This window comes from Vanellus vanellus (assembly GCF_965231255.1).
Source record: "Vanellus vanellus genome assembly, chromosome: 22".
NCBI classification, from domain to species: domain Eukaryota; kingdom Metazoa; phylum Chordata; class Aves; order Charadriiformes; family Charadriidae; genus Vanellus; species Vanellus vanellus.
In genome coordinates this window covers 7,881,238-7,897,447 of record NC_138927.1, presented here as the reverse complement: position 1 = coordinate 7,897,447, position 16,210 = coordinate 7,881,238, and the positions used below count along the sequence as shown (strand labels likewise).

The window sequence follows — 16,210 nt, the reverse complement described above, 5'->3', positions numbered from 1 at the left end:
GGAACTCCTCAGAGCCCAAACCTGGAGCATCTCTGCCGCTGAGCAATGAGCCTGTCCACGCTCCCCAAAGTCTGGTCCTAAAGTTCTATGGGAAACCACTAGTCCGTCTCATAAATAAGCTCCAAGACTTCAAATTTGTCCCCTATTGCCCTGCAACGCTGCCGTTCTGAACCCTTTCATGGACAAAACCCCAAATGTTTTCGTGTCTCTATTTCATCCCCAGATGTGTCCTGGGAACATGCCGTGTTCGGCCTGCAAATGCCACTGCTCTGTCCAAGAGTTTTCTCTCCCTTGCTACACAGGGTTAATAACCAAACGCGATGTGGCTTAATGCTCTTTGTGTCTTGTCTTGCAGGAGGAATCTTCGAGTATGCAGATGGCCCCAATACCCAGGTTATGAGTGCTGAGGAGCAAGCCTTCAGATTTTCTGCCAATATTATTAATAGAAACAGAACTTTGTTGCCTAACACAACACTAACCTACGACATTCAGAGGATACACTTCCACGACAGCTTTGAAGCAACTAAGAAAGGTAAGAGCACAGCACGCTTAGCAGCTTTGCGGGCGCTTAGTCTTTGAGAAAAGGCACAGTCTGGCTTGAGACGCAGCAGCTCGTTTTGTCCTGCTCCACTCAGTGATCGAGATTAGAAGTCCTCCAGGAGATGACCTTCCAGAGGCATTTTAATATAAGGGGAATAACTGTTCTTTTTTCCCTCTGCAAACCTCACAAAACTCCTCTCGGTGTTTGCTTCTAATCCTGAGCGAGGGTCTGTAGGCCATGCCTGTGTTTATCTTCATGCACCCCTGGCAGTTTTAACATCCCTAGTGTAGAAATTCCATTCTCTTCCTAACAGACAGTCATTTTTTATTATCGGGTAACAGCAGCCCACATGAATTACTGAAGGGGAGGGAAGAGATGGGAGCACGCAGCAACGGCTGTGGGGCTGATGACCTGAGGGCTTACTGAGTTTGCTTCTGGTTTGGGAGAAAGGAAACCTCTCCCTGAGCTCGCCCCCGCGCGAGGGCATGGCCGGAGAGAGGGGCTGCCTGCTCAGCGGGGGGTCACTGAGCCCCGCGGTCCCAGTTTGAGATCGCTGTGTTGTGGAGGTCCTCCCACCTCTGCCTGGCGCTCCTCCGTGCCGCGCTGCGCCCAGCGGGGGGACAGGAGCAGTGTCTGGGGGGAGCTGTGTGGCAGCAGTGGCTTTCCTAAAATCTTTTTGTGAAATGTAGCCGGCCCAAAGCTCCTGCTGAGAGCGGGAAGCGTTAGTGTTCAGTTTGGAAGGACCTACAGAGGCGGAGGAGAAATAATCTGTTCCTGTTCTTCTGAAAAACTTTTACTTCCCCCACCCCCCACACTAAAAATGCAGCCCCAACTGCAGTTGTTCTGTTTTCATTTCTCAGTGAAAGCTCGAACAAAGCTATGAAAAGCGTTATTTTGCAGAAAGAAAAAAAAAAAAACAAACTCTTAAAATTAAAGGAAAAACACATTTGTCAGGGCAGTTCTGATCATCTCTGGGCATTTCACTACTCTGGAGGCTCAGCCATTTCTAACACACCGCAGCCGTTGTTCCCTCCTCTGGAACCCTCCCTGTGCCTCTAACCACGGGTGCAGACCCCCGCCTGCCGTAACTCCTCCCCTGCCTCTCTTCACTTTGTAATTCCCTGATATCTGCGCTGCTGTTAATGCCCAGAAGCTTGTCTGTGCATCCACTGCTCCGTGGTCCGGGTCAGGAAGAGGTTTGTGCCCCCACGGCTGCCCCAACGCCCCCACCTCCCGCAGCGGTGCCCCGTACCACACTGACAGCATCTTCCCTTCCCCTCTCCCTTCCCTTCCCTTCCCCTTCCCCTTCCCTTCCCCTTCCCCTCCCCTTCCCCTTCCTTTTCCCCTTCCCCTCCCCCTTCCCCTTTCCCCTTCCCCTCCCCTTCCCCTCCCCTTCCCTTTCCCTTCCCCTTCCTTTTCCCCTTCCCCTCCCCCTTCCCCTTTCCCCTTCCCCTTCCTCTCCCCCTTCCCCTTCCCCTTTTCCTTTCCCCTCCCCTTCCCCTCCCCTCCCCTTCCCCTTCCCTTCCCCTTCCTTTTCCCCTTCCTCTCCCCTTCCCCTCCCCCTTCCCCTTTCCCCTTCCCCTCCCCTTCCCCTTCCCCTCCCCTTCCCCTCCCCCTTCCCCTTTCCCCTTCCCCTCCCCTTCCCCTTCCTCTCCCCCTTCCCCTTCCCCTTTTCCTTTCCCTTCCCCTCCCCTTCCCCTTCCCCTTCCCCTCCCCTTCCCCTTCCCCTTCCTTTTCCCCTTCCCCTTCCCCCTTCCCCTCCCCTCCCCCTTCCCTTCCCCTTCCTTTTCCAGCCTGTGACCAGCTCGCTCTGGGGGTCGTAGCAATATTCGGACCTTCCCAAGGCTCCTGTACCAATGCCGTCCAGTCTATCTGCAATGCCCTGGAAGTGCCCCACATACAGCTCCGGTGGAAGCATCACCCGTTGGATAACAAGGACACTTTCTACGTCAACCTGTATCCCGACTACGCCTCGCTCAGCCACGCCATCCTGGACCTCGTGCAGTATTTGAAATGGAGGTCAGCCACCGTGGTGTACGACGACAGCACAGGTGGGTAAAGGAGGGGCTTTGAAGGGGGAATTCAGGGGGTTATTTGTTGTGGGTCCCATTTAGGAGCTTCTCTAATGAACCCTTTCAGGAGCAAAATGACACCCCGAGCAGAGCTCAGTGCGTGGGGACAGAGGGTTCCCCACCGTTCAGGCGAGCGTTGCAGATGGCCCGGGGATCCTTTCTGAAGCATTTCATTCCCAAAGCGCTCAGGAATTGGGTAACCCCGCGCACCACCGCCGCTGGCAAAGGGTCAGCGGGAGGATTAACTCTCCACTGGTGCGGTCTGGCTCAGCGCGGCTGCGTTTGGCCCCGCGGTGCCCATCAGCACACGCAGAGACCTCGGTCTGCGCCCGCCGCTGAGGGTGCCGTTTCCCAGCTAAAAGCAAAAGCAGTTCTGGGAAGTTGTTTGTTTTCTGGCTAATTCCATAAAACATAGCTGACAAAGTTCTTCACATAAAGAAAGCTGTTGACAGTTAAACAAAGCAAAGCGCTGCACGGCATTACAGATTAAAAAACCCCAAACAAAAGACACATTGGATAGCCTGTCCAACCTAATTCCACTAAACCAAATGGTTTCTTTAGGGGAGGGCTGATGAGAACACAGTTTGACATTCCTGTTTTGCAAATGTGGGTCACAGTATGTTCCCTTCGTGGCGGATTCTAACGTATTCCTTCCCCTATGCAGAGGGACATGCTTCTCTCGTCCTCCTTGCAATAGGCATCTGCTGAATTTCTTCTTGCAACGTTAGATACCAATAATTCCTCTCAGCTGCATCCAGCATGGCTCTGCCCCTTCTGCATAAAAAAGAAATCAATTCTAAGGGTAGTAAGAAAGTTACAAGTTGTGATTAAGTGACCATTATAAATTATGCTATTCATAAATCTAAGCCCTTATTCGTTTTTTTCTTCTGCGGTTGTGCACAGGAAATACTGCAGGTTTTAATTTGTTGTATAGCGGATTAGCACATCCTGTCCTTTCTCAAGGGCGTATTTGCTTACAAAAATACGTGGCGATCCCAGAGATGTCAAAGTTTAGGACCAATCCGCTATTCTTCCCATCCTCCCTAGTGCAGGGAGCCCAGCTCTGCCGCAGGTGGACGCGGGGGCAGCGGGGAAACACCGGGAGAAGCCACACTGCCTCAGAGCAACTGCTCTGGAAATGTCCGGGGTTTTGAGGATTGACACATGAGAGCTTGGCTTTGAGACGCCTTTAGCACCGGCCATTTGAGGGAGGGGGGACAGTCTTGGTTGCATTCCATAAGATAATATGGGAAGAAATAACTTGCAGAGACACCCAGCCTGCAGGGCAAAGGCTGACGTTCCCGTAACACTGTGGGTTTGTCTTTGTGCAACGCGTGAAGGCCTCATACGGCTGCAGGAGCTCATCATGGCCCCATCAAGGTACAACATCCGGCTGAAGATCCGCCAGCTCCCGCTGGACACCGACGATGCGCGGCCGCTGCTGAAGGAGATGAAGCGGGGCAGGGAATTCCGCATCATCTTCGACTGCAGCCACCTGATGGCGGCTCAGATCCTCAAGCAGGTGAGCGGGGGGCGACGGGGGCCGAGCAGAGGTGGCCACCGAGGGCCCCGTGCGCGCGGGGTGGCCGTGCCGCGGAGAGCCCCGCCGACGGGTGCGGACCTGCAGCTTTGCCTCTCTCCGCCATCCCCAGCTGCGCTGCAAGCTACCACACACGCGTTCTTCACGGGTGCTACTGGAGTTCTACAGAAAATGTAGTTTTCATTGAAAAACTGGAAGTGTCACAAAGCGGCTGTCAATAAGAACGAACAAATGTTACGGGAGGAGAAGGTGCCAGGCGCGTGTGCCGAATGCGGCGCGGAGCCCGGGCTGTCGTCCCGCTCCTCTGCGGCCGCGCAGCCCCGGTCTCTGCCCGCAGCTCCGGGACACTTCTGCCACTCTTCATTGAGCCCCATACGAGCTTTTCATGCTTGCCGATTTTAAATATCTTCTTTCCCTTCTGTGCTGCTTCATGCCCCCGGGTTTGTGAGTCCATGCCCACGCCGGGCAGGGTATAAACCGCTTCATTTTGGTTATCTACTTTCCGAGTCGCGCACACCCCGGCGTCTCGCCGCGCGCAGCCGGGCCAGGGCCAGCCGGGCAGCGACGGCGTCTCCTGTCCCTTCATGGGCACCGTGTGCAATTCTTGGACTTTAAGCCAGATGTCAGTGATTTTCCATCCGTTTGGTCTCTCTCCTTCCTCCGCTGGCACTTTTCGCAGAGCGGGTTTGCTGCTCGCCCCATCTCCTCCTCATTTCCAAGTGCCTTTAGGTGTCAGGGTCAATACGAGGCAGAGGAAAACGCTCTCACAGAGAATGCTAAAAACCAGCCGGGGGAAGTGCTGCGCGTATCAGCCCAGCACGACACTGCCGCGTAGATTAAGTATATCCCCCGAAGGGCTGAGAGAGCGAGGGCACGGAGAGACTGCTCTTGCAGCCTGCTTGATGCAAAATGAAGGGAAGTGCTCAGAGAAATCAGAAAGCCTGGGAGGGATTGTTAAAGAAAGCAATATAAGGGACTCATTGTCTCCTGCCTATTATTTTAACATGCTGGCTGTGTTTGGTGCTGTTCACTTATTATGCAGTTTATTATAGTTTATTGTGCCATCTGCTCCGCTCGTGGCTGTGAGTGCAGAGTGAGGAAGATGGAGGAGAGGGGAGACCAGGGGGGAAGAAGCCTTTCCGAGTCCTTCTGGCTGGCTTTGTCTGCGTGTTGGGTTTTTTCCAGACCCAAAGCCACGGATTTCAGCTTAGCAGTATTATACAGTGTATTTTTACTCAGGGAAAAACTGTTAAATATTTGCAGAGTTTGGGCAGGTGCACAGACCCAAACCGTATCCTGACTGGCCTCCGCACACCCGGTGCGTACAGCGGGCAGGCTGTGAGCGACGCGCCCAGAGCCTCCTGGCTCTCCCACTGTTGGCACTCACGTTTGCGGAAGAATTAGGAAGCGCAGAAACCTCATCTTTTCCCAATTTTTCTACCCATATCAAGAAATGCACACCCAGAGGTGCCACCTTCACTTGTGAAACGGCTTTTTTCTTTTCCGTGGGATGGGATAGAAAACCAGACTTCCCGATCCCTCTCCGCACTGCCCTCCTCGTGCGCTGCTTTGCACATTCACCGAACGTACACGCTGGGGAAAGCCAAAACCTTCTCCTGGGAGAGGGGAATCTGCTTTTGCTTTGCAGTGTTAGAAGGCCAACACAGGGAAAAAAAAAGGCACTGCGAAAAATGTCAGGGAAGAATGGCCCAGTCTTCTGTTTGTCCCAGAAACAGTGACATTCATATATTATTGCTATTATTTGCCGTTTGTAACATTCCAGCAACTACACCAGTTAGCTCTGCAGCCATTTGGCCGCTGCTGTTGCTCCCTGGAGCCTCTCGGCCGCGCTGCCCACGCCAGTGCAGTGCCGACGGATGGCAAAAGGGTTCTCTCGAGACTCGTGCTACAATTTCCACCATTTGGTACTGATCTTAACTGCGCATCTGTAGGTAACATAAAGTGGTTTGAGCACCTACAGCCTACATTGACGAAGGGAGCTCCGGGCCAGCACCAAGCCAGCCCAGGTCTTGCTCCCAAGTTATTTAAGGTGCCACACTCCCGCAGCACACAGTAGCGAGGCGCTTCACTGATGATCTGCGCAGCATTTTTAAACTGGATTAGTAAAAAAAACCCACGGGTTAGTAGTCCATGAATCACAAGACAAGAGCTGGCGCAGAGATGCGCAGATGACATTGCCACATATTGCTCCAGTCTGTGTTCCTTGGAGCGACTGAGACATCAAACTGTTCGTTATTTTACCCTCTTGGACAAACAAATGATGGTAGAAAGCTATCACAGAGCTCGGCCCACCCATGAGGGCTTCCCATCCTACCCCAGCTTCTCTGGCCTTGCTCATTTTTGGTCACTCGTTAATGCGTTACATCTGTTCTCTGGCTTCCCGGCTTCTCTGTTCTCCTTGGCAGCTGCCTCCGAACAGTTGCTGCACTTTGCAGCGCACAGATGTGCCCGTCTTAACTTTAATGGAGCTCCCATTCCGTCCTGGTGATTGCCTGTAGCTTATCCACCAGGTTTATCATTTATTCATTTCCCCACAAACCCAGATGTATCCCGCGCACGGGCTGCCAGTACTGGGAAGCCGGGGCTTGCTTCCTCATCTGCCACCGATCCAGCTGTAGAACCTCAACTGGAATCTCATGATTTACTCTCGATTGGTTTCACATCATCTAATTGATGCTTCACATACTGAGGTGCCGTTCCCGGCTCCAGCTCTTCGCACCCGGGTGTGGGTCAGGAGAGCTGCGATCCACCGGCCGGGCAGGGAGGAGGGGGACGGGGCGGCGCACGGCCGCACAGGCACCTGCCAGGCTGTCCACAAGGTATTTCCAGGCCAGAAAACATGGGATAAAGTCACACTCTAGAGTTACAATACCTAGGCTTGTAATCTAGATCCTTTCCTTTTCTCGTGTTTTTTGAAATCTCACTTCTTTTCAATCCATCACTTCCTTCCTCGGAGCTAAATTCTGCCCTAGTAATTTTAGCAAAAACCACGGGAAGCAAATGTTTCCTGGGGTGACTTGAAGTCGCTTTCCCATCGGTGGAGATTTTAAAATGCTCTTGCACGTGTTTTCTCCGGAAAACATGCTCACGGAGTCAGCATCACAGTCAAAGCCATGGGTATCTCTTTCCTTTAGCCAGCCACCAACTTCAAGGTGACCCTTCTCATAGCCAGAAGCGCGTTCCCCTCGAGTTGTGTAGGGCCTGGAGAAGGTGGTCCAGCCCAGGTCCCTTCAGCCCACAGTCACTCTCTGACAGACCTCCCAGAACAGCATGTTCTCTCCACTGCTCAGTTATGCAGATCCCACCAATCTGCACGAACCATCCGTCGTGTCGGGGCTGGCACACCGACAGCTTGGGCTGGCCAAGAGCTCTCGGGTCTGGACCGTGTTCTCCGAGGGCGGAGGGATGGGAGAGGTCCCCCCTCCCCATCCCTGTGCCTCTACTTTTACTGACCCATTTCTAAACCGGGTGCTGCGGTAGAGCCTGGCAGTTGTACGCAGGAAGGAGGGACACACAGACAAGAGCTTTATCTACTGTTATATTGAGCGGACACGGAAGGGGAGGGGATGCAGAGCACCAGGAAAACACATGTAAGGAATAAAAAGCCTTTTACTTAGCTCCTTAGCCAGTGCACGGGCTTGTAACCACAAGGATAGGCTGCTTTACAGTCATTCCGCACAGGTTTATGCAGGGTTGCTCGTTGTTCAGTATCTCAGAAGGAAAGGCGAGCCCCTTTCTCCCCGCCGCGCCATCAGAAGCAAACCTGTGTCCCTGGAAGGTTTTGTGCCATGCGTGACCCGTGAGCACGGTGTGCCGCAGCCGGTGTCCCGGCTTTCTGTGGCACAGCAGCACCCAGAAATGCCACCGGCCTCCGCGAGAGCTGGGCACCAAGGCTTTGCTGCCGTTTCAGAAAGGTCGGAGGACCACAGTTCGGCTCAGCAGGGAAGCACGTGCCTCTGGCTGGCTAAGCACGAGCTGAACAGCTTCACGGAACCGACCCAGAATCCACCTTCTGTGTTTCTGGGTCTGCCTCCTCCCGCGTGTACCAGATCCGCTCTGCAGAGTTTTGTGTTGCATGACTGTTGTTATATTCTTGTGTCCACTCTAACTAACCTCCTTTCCCTACTCTCCTCAAGGCCATGGCAATGGGAATGATGACAGAATACTACCACTTCATCTTCACCACTCTGGTAAAGTATCTCATCCATGCAAACACCTTTTACACTCGGAGCCAGAATGGGAAGCGAGGAGGTGGTTCCAGCGGCAGGAGAGCGCGCTGGGTGTCCTGTCCCGGGCGCGCACCGCACAGCTGCAGGACACTAAAGCGGTGGGGTGGGAAGAGCAAGGGGAAGGGGGGTCTGGTACCCCGACAGAAGGTGCGAGCAGGGCGAGACCCAGCTTCAGGCAGGAATCAGACCACGGTGGTTCGGTTGGAACATCTCTGCAACTGCGGCACTGTCCGGGTGCTCGTTCCGAGAGGCGTCGGTGCGTTTGGACTGGCTCACTCCTTTGGAGCTGCTCCGGCTTTGCACAGGCGTAGGTTCTGGTTTTACTTCCCCTCCCAGTCCTTTTGGTTCCAGTGCAGCCACCCACGCACTGAGAGATGAGCACATGGTTGTAGTGCCACAGACAGGATTTGGTGGGACCGAGTTTCAGTACGAACTGGCTGTGTGTCTCTGTGTGTTCACCTAGGTCTGCCTGAAAAGGCAGGAGCAGCCCTGCTGTGGGCGATAGTTCAGTAGCACAGGTTTATTTTGCATGAGAAGAACTCAGCTTGAAATTAACTCCGCTCTCATTAAACACGGGCCAGTTCTTCTCTGACTCCAGGAGGCATTTTGGTTTGGGTTTTTTAGCGTGCCGCTTTTGTTTCCATTTAGGATGCTATTGTCTAATATACTGTTGAATTTTGTGTGATTTTGAAAATCCAATTTATCTTTTTGCCTTTAGGAAAGAAACAGACTAAACTAACCCTTAAAAACTGCAAAATTTATTTTTCAAATGCAAAAGACATTTTAATTACCCCTGCTGCCATTATCTATTCCAGGCAGCTTTAAGCATTTCCCAGATAACCTCCTATTAATCAGCCCCAGCTGAGCCCAGAGTACATTTCATGTGTAGGTACAGCCTGGAGGTGGGAAAAGAAGAATTATAATAAATTAATAGATAAGCAATCACAATTAATGCCACTTTCCTGAAATAACAGTTATATCATGGGAAAGATATTTTAATCTGTCATTCCTTAAGGCAATGTTTTCCTCGCTTGCAATGCATGTGCTTCGGCTTCTACGGTACTAGACCCATGGGGTGCTAATGAATTAGTCTATTATGTTACACTGAATGTTTCTAAAAGGTCCCTAGTCAATACTGAGCGCAGTGTATCAACACTTGGCATGAAACGCTTCAACATTTTGCTAGGCAGCAAGACTACAGTTCACCGACTTCAGCATGAAGAGCCCCATCAGCCTTTTCCGCCGGAGGAGGAGGAGGAGCAGTTCCAGCCTTCGGCTAATGCACGCGCAGCTTTTACACCCCGCAAAGTCCCAAGCAGCGACAACCCCCTTAAACTCAACACTTCCAGGAATTTCTCAGCAGCTTGTGCAAATGAGTCCTTGCAAACACAGAAGTTTCCCCGCTGCCTGCTGTCGCTGCTGCTGCCTACAGCAGTTGGAGCCAGGCAGGAGCGGGAATCGCTTCCCGTGCCTTGAGTCGGCGCAGAGAGCGCTCACGCTCCCACCCTGCCTTCCCCCGCCAGGCGCCAACCAAACCGCCCCAGGTTTCCACGGGCGTTGATAATCGGGTTCTGTTGCGAAACTCGGTGTACCTGAGGCTCGTGACAGCACACGGGTGTGCTCGTGACTGAGCACATCAGAGGTTATATTCCAGCGGCGCTGGACGCGCACGCCTCCCGTTACGGCCACGGCCGCTCCTCCCAGCGACAGCTGCCCGGGCAAATCCGTGCCCAGACAGGGATCCTCGGCGGCCCGCGGCAGGCACGTTGCCCACGAGCTGCTCTGCACGACAGCAGAGAGAGGATGCCCTTCCCGGGCACCTGCCTCTGCGGCTGCTGGAGCTGGCGAGGGTCAGACCGCAGCACTGCCTCTGGGGACTGGTGAGCCAGAGCCGGGGATTTTAACTGGGGCGGTGGGAGAGCGCGTGTAGGAAAGGGGAAGAGCCACACAGAAACACCGAGAATAAAACTGAAAGGTGGTGGGATGGAGGGGAGAATTAATCTGCAGTACAGAAAATGATGAGTGAAAGGGAATGTAGATGAGGTGGAAAATAGAACCAGATGTTTCAATTTGTGGCTGTGCAGGAGCAGAAAATCCAGAAGAAACTGATACGGCAGTTTCCCCCCCCCCCCATCTCTCCATGTTCTGACACTCAGCTTGTATTCGTAATTATCCTCTGATTCCAGGAGATGATAAATCAGGTTGTAGCTGAGTTTTAAACTGGAACCAGGAAGGGACCTGGTGGGAGGCTGGCTGCTGTAGGAACCTGGGGAAGTAAGGGGTCCGTGAAGAGCAGCAGGAGGGGGAGGGCACCCGAAACACCGGCAGGATCCGAACGGTGGCCGGGGCAGTCTGACAGCTGTGCCATGGAGACCACGAGGTCTGGAGCTCGGTGGGTCAGGTTTGTCACACATGGTCACATTCAGAGAAGGAAATTATTTGCTTTTGCAACCAAAAATTATTTCCCTGCAGCAATTTCCAGACTACAAACTCAAGTGTCTGACAAAAAGTTACGAATCCTGAAAAAATACATCTATTCCAGTGGGTCGGGCACAGGACTGCTGCACACCCTCACGTCCAGATGATATAAGCATCTGTCTGAGGTTAAACAACTGTATTTGCCCTTAGTTACCATAAGTCATCTAAAAGTCAACATTACGGCCGGCTTTGCACAATGCCCTTTAACAAAACGTGGAGGTTTGTACTTGCAATTTTTCAGGAAAAAAAAAAAACAACAAACAAAACCCAAAACAACAAAGACCCCAAACTCTGTTGTGGGTGTGATTAATGACCCGGTCCCTGGCTGCACCTGCAGATTAAACCATGGCATCCATCAGCCGTGTGCCCCGGCGGTGCAAAGTCAGAGGCCAGCGCTTAAAGAAAAGATCAAACCCCCAAAGCTTATTAAAGCAAAACAGCTGTAAGAATTCCTGGCTCTCCCACTGCAAATGAAGTCTCAGTTGCTGGCAAGTGCTGATTCCGTTATGCTTTGCTTGGGGCAGTGTTTAGGACCAGTGCTTTTCCAGCTCCCCATGGGCAGCACAGAGCTCGCTGCTGACGGGCGCCGTGTCTGGGTGAACCCACAGCATGGCTGTGTCCGACCAGCATAGCCCCGTTGTGCAAAGCAGCAACAGCCACATAATCTCATGTTGTATTTAAACTCTTTTATATGATCCCTTGTGAGAGCAGTGGACATCATGCCCATATTCACCCCCCACCCTCTGTCACAGAAGATGGCGGCGTTGCCTTTCCGCCTCCCCACATTTTTCCTACCATTGAACACTCGCAGACATCGCTCAGGATAAACGCTGATTAAATATGTCCCATCCAACAAATGATTCCCATTAACGAAGCCCCCTCCCAACGGCCGTTCTCCACCGCATTCATTGATGACCGCCCTCGGGTCGGCTGCGCTGGGACTTTGCTGAGCAGATCGGCTGCGGTGTGCTCTTGCCGTGCTGTCTGACCCCAAGCTACTCAGACCAGTTACTGAGCATCGAAGTTAATCCCTGAACTGAAGTTAATATTTAGACGTGCGGCGGAGCCAAGAGATGCATTAAAGAAGCACTGGCAGAGGCCTCCAAATGCCCCTCTCGCTGCCGGCCAAGCGATGCTCGTGGGCTGGCTGCCAGCAGAGCCGAGGGCTGCCTGGCTCTGGGTTTTTTAAATCTCATAAAGGGCACTCTCATTCACTTGCAGACTGTGTAGGCTGGTCGTAATGTCAAGAAATGCGTCTTAGTTCCTCTTTGATAGCCGTCTGCAAATTGGCATTCTGCATTCAGAGCTACTCTGTCATCTGCAGCACCCTGCGGGCTTCAGCGCCCACAGCAAACCCTCCACGGAAGGGCCCCAGGGAGCTTCGGATACAGGAACTCTGCCCTGTCCCCTCCCCCTTGGTCACAAGCCTCTTTTTTCATGGTTACAGACAGCAATTCTGGTTTTCTCCCCACAATTCACTGTCTCTTTTATGCAGAGAGGGAGTTCTTTGGCAGGAGTTTCCCTCTGCTGTGTGTGGGTGAACCTGCACATCTGACACCCGAATTCCACTAACACCTACGAGTCTCTGCAGGCAGTGACGGGCGGCAACAGACAGTAATATCCACCAAATTCATGAGGGCATCATCCTGCCTCCCACCTTCTGCGGGCTCTGCCTTCTCACTTCAAGCACAGATATGAACCGACACAGAAAAGACAAACAAAACAAAGCTAAACAAAATGTTTAAACCGGTTTCTCTCTTTTAAGGATCTTTATGCATTAGACCTAGAACCATACCGCTACTCTGGAGTGAACCTGACCGGCTTCCGGATCCTCAACGTGGAGAACCCACACGTGTCCTCCATCATCGAGAAGTGGTCCATGGAGCGGCTGCAGTCAGCGCCCAAGGCGGAGCTGGGGCTGCTCGATGGCGTGATGATGGTACGAGTTTAAACAAAGCACGGGTGAAGGAGCAGGGGGAGGGGAGCAGAGTGGCAGTTCAGGCAGGAACATTTCTTAAGGGCTGCCCCGGGTAGCCAGCGCCTGTCCCGCCGGGGCTCGCGGGGCTCCCGCTGCCACCATCTCCGCCCGCGGTCCCCGAGAGCCGCCCAACGCCCGCTGCCGGGGCTGGGGGCACTGCACACGGCGGGACTGGGCCAGGCAATTTGCTGAGATCGATGCAGGGAAAAAGAGCCAAAGCTGTGCCCAGAGATGGCTTTGCTGCAGCTTTGATGACTCCTTTTAGGGTCTGATGGCAGCTCTGCTCCGCTGAGTTACTGCTCGGAAGGTACGGCACCTGCTCGCCCATCTGTCTGCCCGGCGAGGCTGTCTCCGACCCCCGTAATTGCTGACTGGCTCCCTCCTTCCCTCTCCGTTTAGATCTGCCAGACTCCCCCACAAGCGGCAAAGCCTCCCAGACTTTCACCTTGAAATGGCTCTTTGTATCCCTCCTTTTTTCTTTTCTTTTCCTACAGCAGAGCCCCACCATCCTCCTTCAGCCACCTACTTTTCCGCAGCATTGCCCGCAATGGCATTGCCTGCAGTGGCGCGGGGTTCCCCCCGCCGCCGGCTCCGCTCCCATTCCCTGTTTGCTTCTCCAGAGGGGATCCCACCTTTTACTTGTGTTTGCCCGGGGCCTGATCTCAGCTGGGCGTTACAGTATGTAATTCACTGAGAAATTGCTTGGACGTATTCTTGTACCCCCTCTCCCCCCGCCCCGAACTTACACAGCCCATCCCTGCTGCTGCGGAAACGAGCCCACGGGACGGGGCCGGGTGCCCGCTCGTCATGCTCGGGTGCTGCGGGAAGGGAAGGTCACGGGCATGGCTGGCAACGTTGGAGGATTTTCTCCATGGCCATGTCCTGTTAGATATTTGTCCAGTTATTTGCTGTATTATTTTGTTTTATTGGGTTTTATTACGCGGCTGCTACACTCACATCTGTTTTGTAGCTTTGTGAAGCCAGCAAATAATGTGCTTGCACTGGGAGGACTTACCATATTGGAGTGAAAAATAAATCCAATTCTCTTGATCAGTGTTTGGAGATGAGATGGGGCATCTCAAATTGAATCTAAACCCATCACATTATATGGAAGAAACCAGAAGTTCTCTCTAGTTCAAATCACTGAAATGCGGGGAGACATTACAAATCTGTGAGGTCCTGATTTCAGTGACAGTTTGGGTCGTTTTGGAGAATTCCATGCCCAGGGACAAGCCATTTACCTTCTCTGTTTCCATTTCCCCATGTATAAAATAGCGTGGATTATCTGTTCTCATATAGGTTTTTTTTTACACTCAGACAAAACAGACTAAATAAGAAAATTTTGTTACTATCTTCCACGTTTAGAAATAGCTAGCGTCCTTGTTTGACAATACAGTAGTAAATGCGCTAGAAATAGCCAGAACAGATGCACACAGACAAATGACATTTTCACAATCTCTGATTTTAAGACAGAACTATGATCTTCCAGTCTAAAGAGCCACGTAACAGAAAAACGCACTTGTGAGGCTTTGTCACGTGCAGAGCTATGTGTTTTGAGGACGTGTTTTGCATGAGAGGTCAGCCTGGAGGTTTATACAAGCCTTGTGTTAAAGCGTACGCATTTATGGCCATGTCTTGAGGTCCCGGTGATCCCGCGAGAGCCCAGCCCGGCCCTCGGCGCCGTTTGCAGGGTTGGCCACTGGGGAGGTGGATGGTCGGCAGCGGACCGGGACAGAGAAACCCTCTGTTCTGCCGGGTGCTGGGCAGGGGGTAACCCAGAGGGGTTCTTGCAGCTTCTCCTGCGACACTTTGCGGATGCCCCGCTGCTTTGCTGTGCAAACGCTTCCCTGCTCTGGAACCACTATCAACGCAAATACTGTTCCCCTTTACTTTAGACAGACGCTGCCCTGTTGTACGACGCGGTGCACGTGGTCTCCGTCTGCTACCAGCGCGCCCCTCAGATGACCGTGAACTCCCTGCAGTGCCATCGGCACAAAGCCTGGAGGTTCGGTGGCCGCTTCATGAATTTTATAAAAGAGGTAAAAGCATGATTTGCAGCTGTAATTGCTTCCCACTCACACAAAACTGCCCCAGCAGGAGCACTGCAGCTGCTCGGCGCGCAGGTACGGCGGCACGTGGCAGAGAGGTTTGGCAGGTACGGGGCTGTAAAACATCCCCCCGCCGCGGCAGGTACAACTGCATGCACAGCACCGGGCTGCCGAGGGCACCCAGAAAGGAAAAGTCCTGTCTTTGCCTTCAAAATAACACCCGTGCAGCCACGCCAAAACATCCGAAACGAGCTGAAATCTCCCGTGCTGTCACTGGGACCTGCCCCGGCCTCTTCTTGCGTCAACGGCAGCTGGACCGCTCTCTCTGAGGCCGTTCCTTAGCAGAGCTATAGCCATTTGCCTTTTACGGGAACATTTGCTTGGGGTCCACAAAGGGCATTCAGTGCCGCTAAATCCCAGCGGCATCGCTGGCAGCGCTGCGCGCCGCTGCCTGTGTGCCGACGAGCGGCTTTGGCAGCGCAGTGGCGTTGGCAAGTTGGGAGCCGGGGGAGCGAGGAGGCAGCTTCGTTCCCGCTCTGTTTGCGGTCATTATGGTTCCTCTGTGTTCGGCCCACGTAATTGTTTGTTTGCATCCGGCGCAAGCAGACGCAAAGCACGGGTGTTTATGGCGGTGAGCTCTCCCAGAGACGGCAGCGGAGGGAAGGCGCTGTGCGGGCGGCCCGACCTCCCCAAAGAGCCCCCGCGCACCCACCCCCCCTCACACCCCGGGTTCTGCTCTGTCTGCAAAAACGAGCCCTCAGAGGAGAAAAAATGACGGCAGAGCTGCAGGGAGATACTGCAAACCCTGCCAGACATGTCTTGGAGATAAAACCCCATTATTTGCCCTAAGGCCTTTAAAAACTTCTCTGCCTGTGGCACTTCACGTGGGAAGCTGCAGAAGTGGCTGCAGTGTGGGATACGTGACTGGGCGCCATGCCAAAGGCTGGGTATAAAACTCCCTGCAGTTTTTAAACAGAAAAGAGTAGAAGTACGTTGTTAATAGTTCCTACGATTCGTGCGGCAGTACACCTACAGCCCCCAGCGCACCCTGAACATGGCACGTCAGTGCAGGGAGAGCGCGCGTACCGCGGGGCCGCCCGAGCTGCACGGGGCGCGCAGCCCGAAGGGAGGAGAAAGGAAGAATCGTTCCCATTGCACACAGAGAATGAACTTTTTTTCTTAATAGGCACTGGAGATGCTATCTCTCCTCTCTCCGCCTCTCTCTCCCTCTCTTTTTTCATGTTTTGTTCACTTCTGCGGAAAGCCGCTCCAGCTGGCTGCCAAAAGAGAGTGTAAATAATTT

The 16,210-nt window shown here is 53.2% G+C and overlaps 1 protein-coding gene across 1 annotated transcript in view; it reads left to right on the top strand.

The window, feature by feature from the left end:
- GRIK3 (glutamate ionotropic receptor kainate type subunit 3) overlaps positions 1-16,210 on the top strand; it is a gene marked incomplete at both ends in the record, with an annotated part of 117,959 nt that overhangs the window by 63,786 nt on the left and 37,963 nt on the right. The window contains 6 exons of the mRNA XM_082494296.1: positions 356-532; positions 2,335-2,592; positions 3,954-4,135; positions 8,311-8,364; positions 12,647-12,820; positions 14,755-14,898. Of these exons, the coding sequence (XP_082350422.1) occupies positions 356-532; positions 2,335-2,592; positions 3,954-4,135; positions 8,311-8,364; positions 12,647-12,820; positions 14,755-14,898 (989 nt within the window). The remainder of the gene's footprint in view (positions 1-355; positions 533-2,334; positions 2,593-3,953; positions 4,136-8,310; positions 8,365-12,646; positions 12,821-14,754; positions 14,899-16,210) is intronic.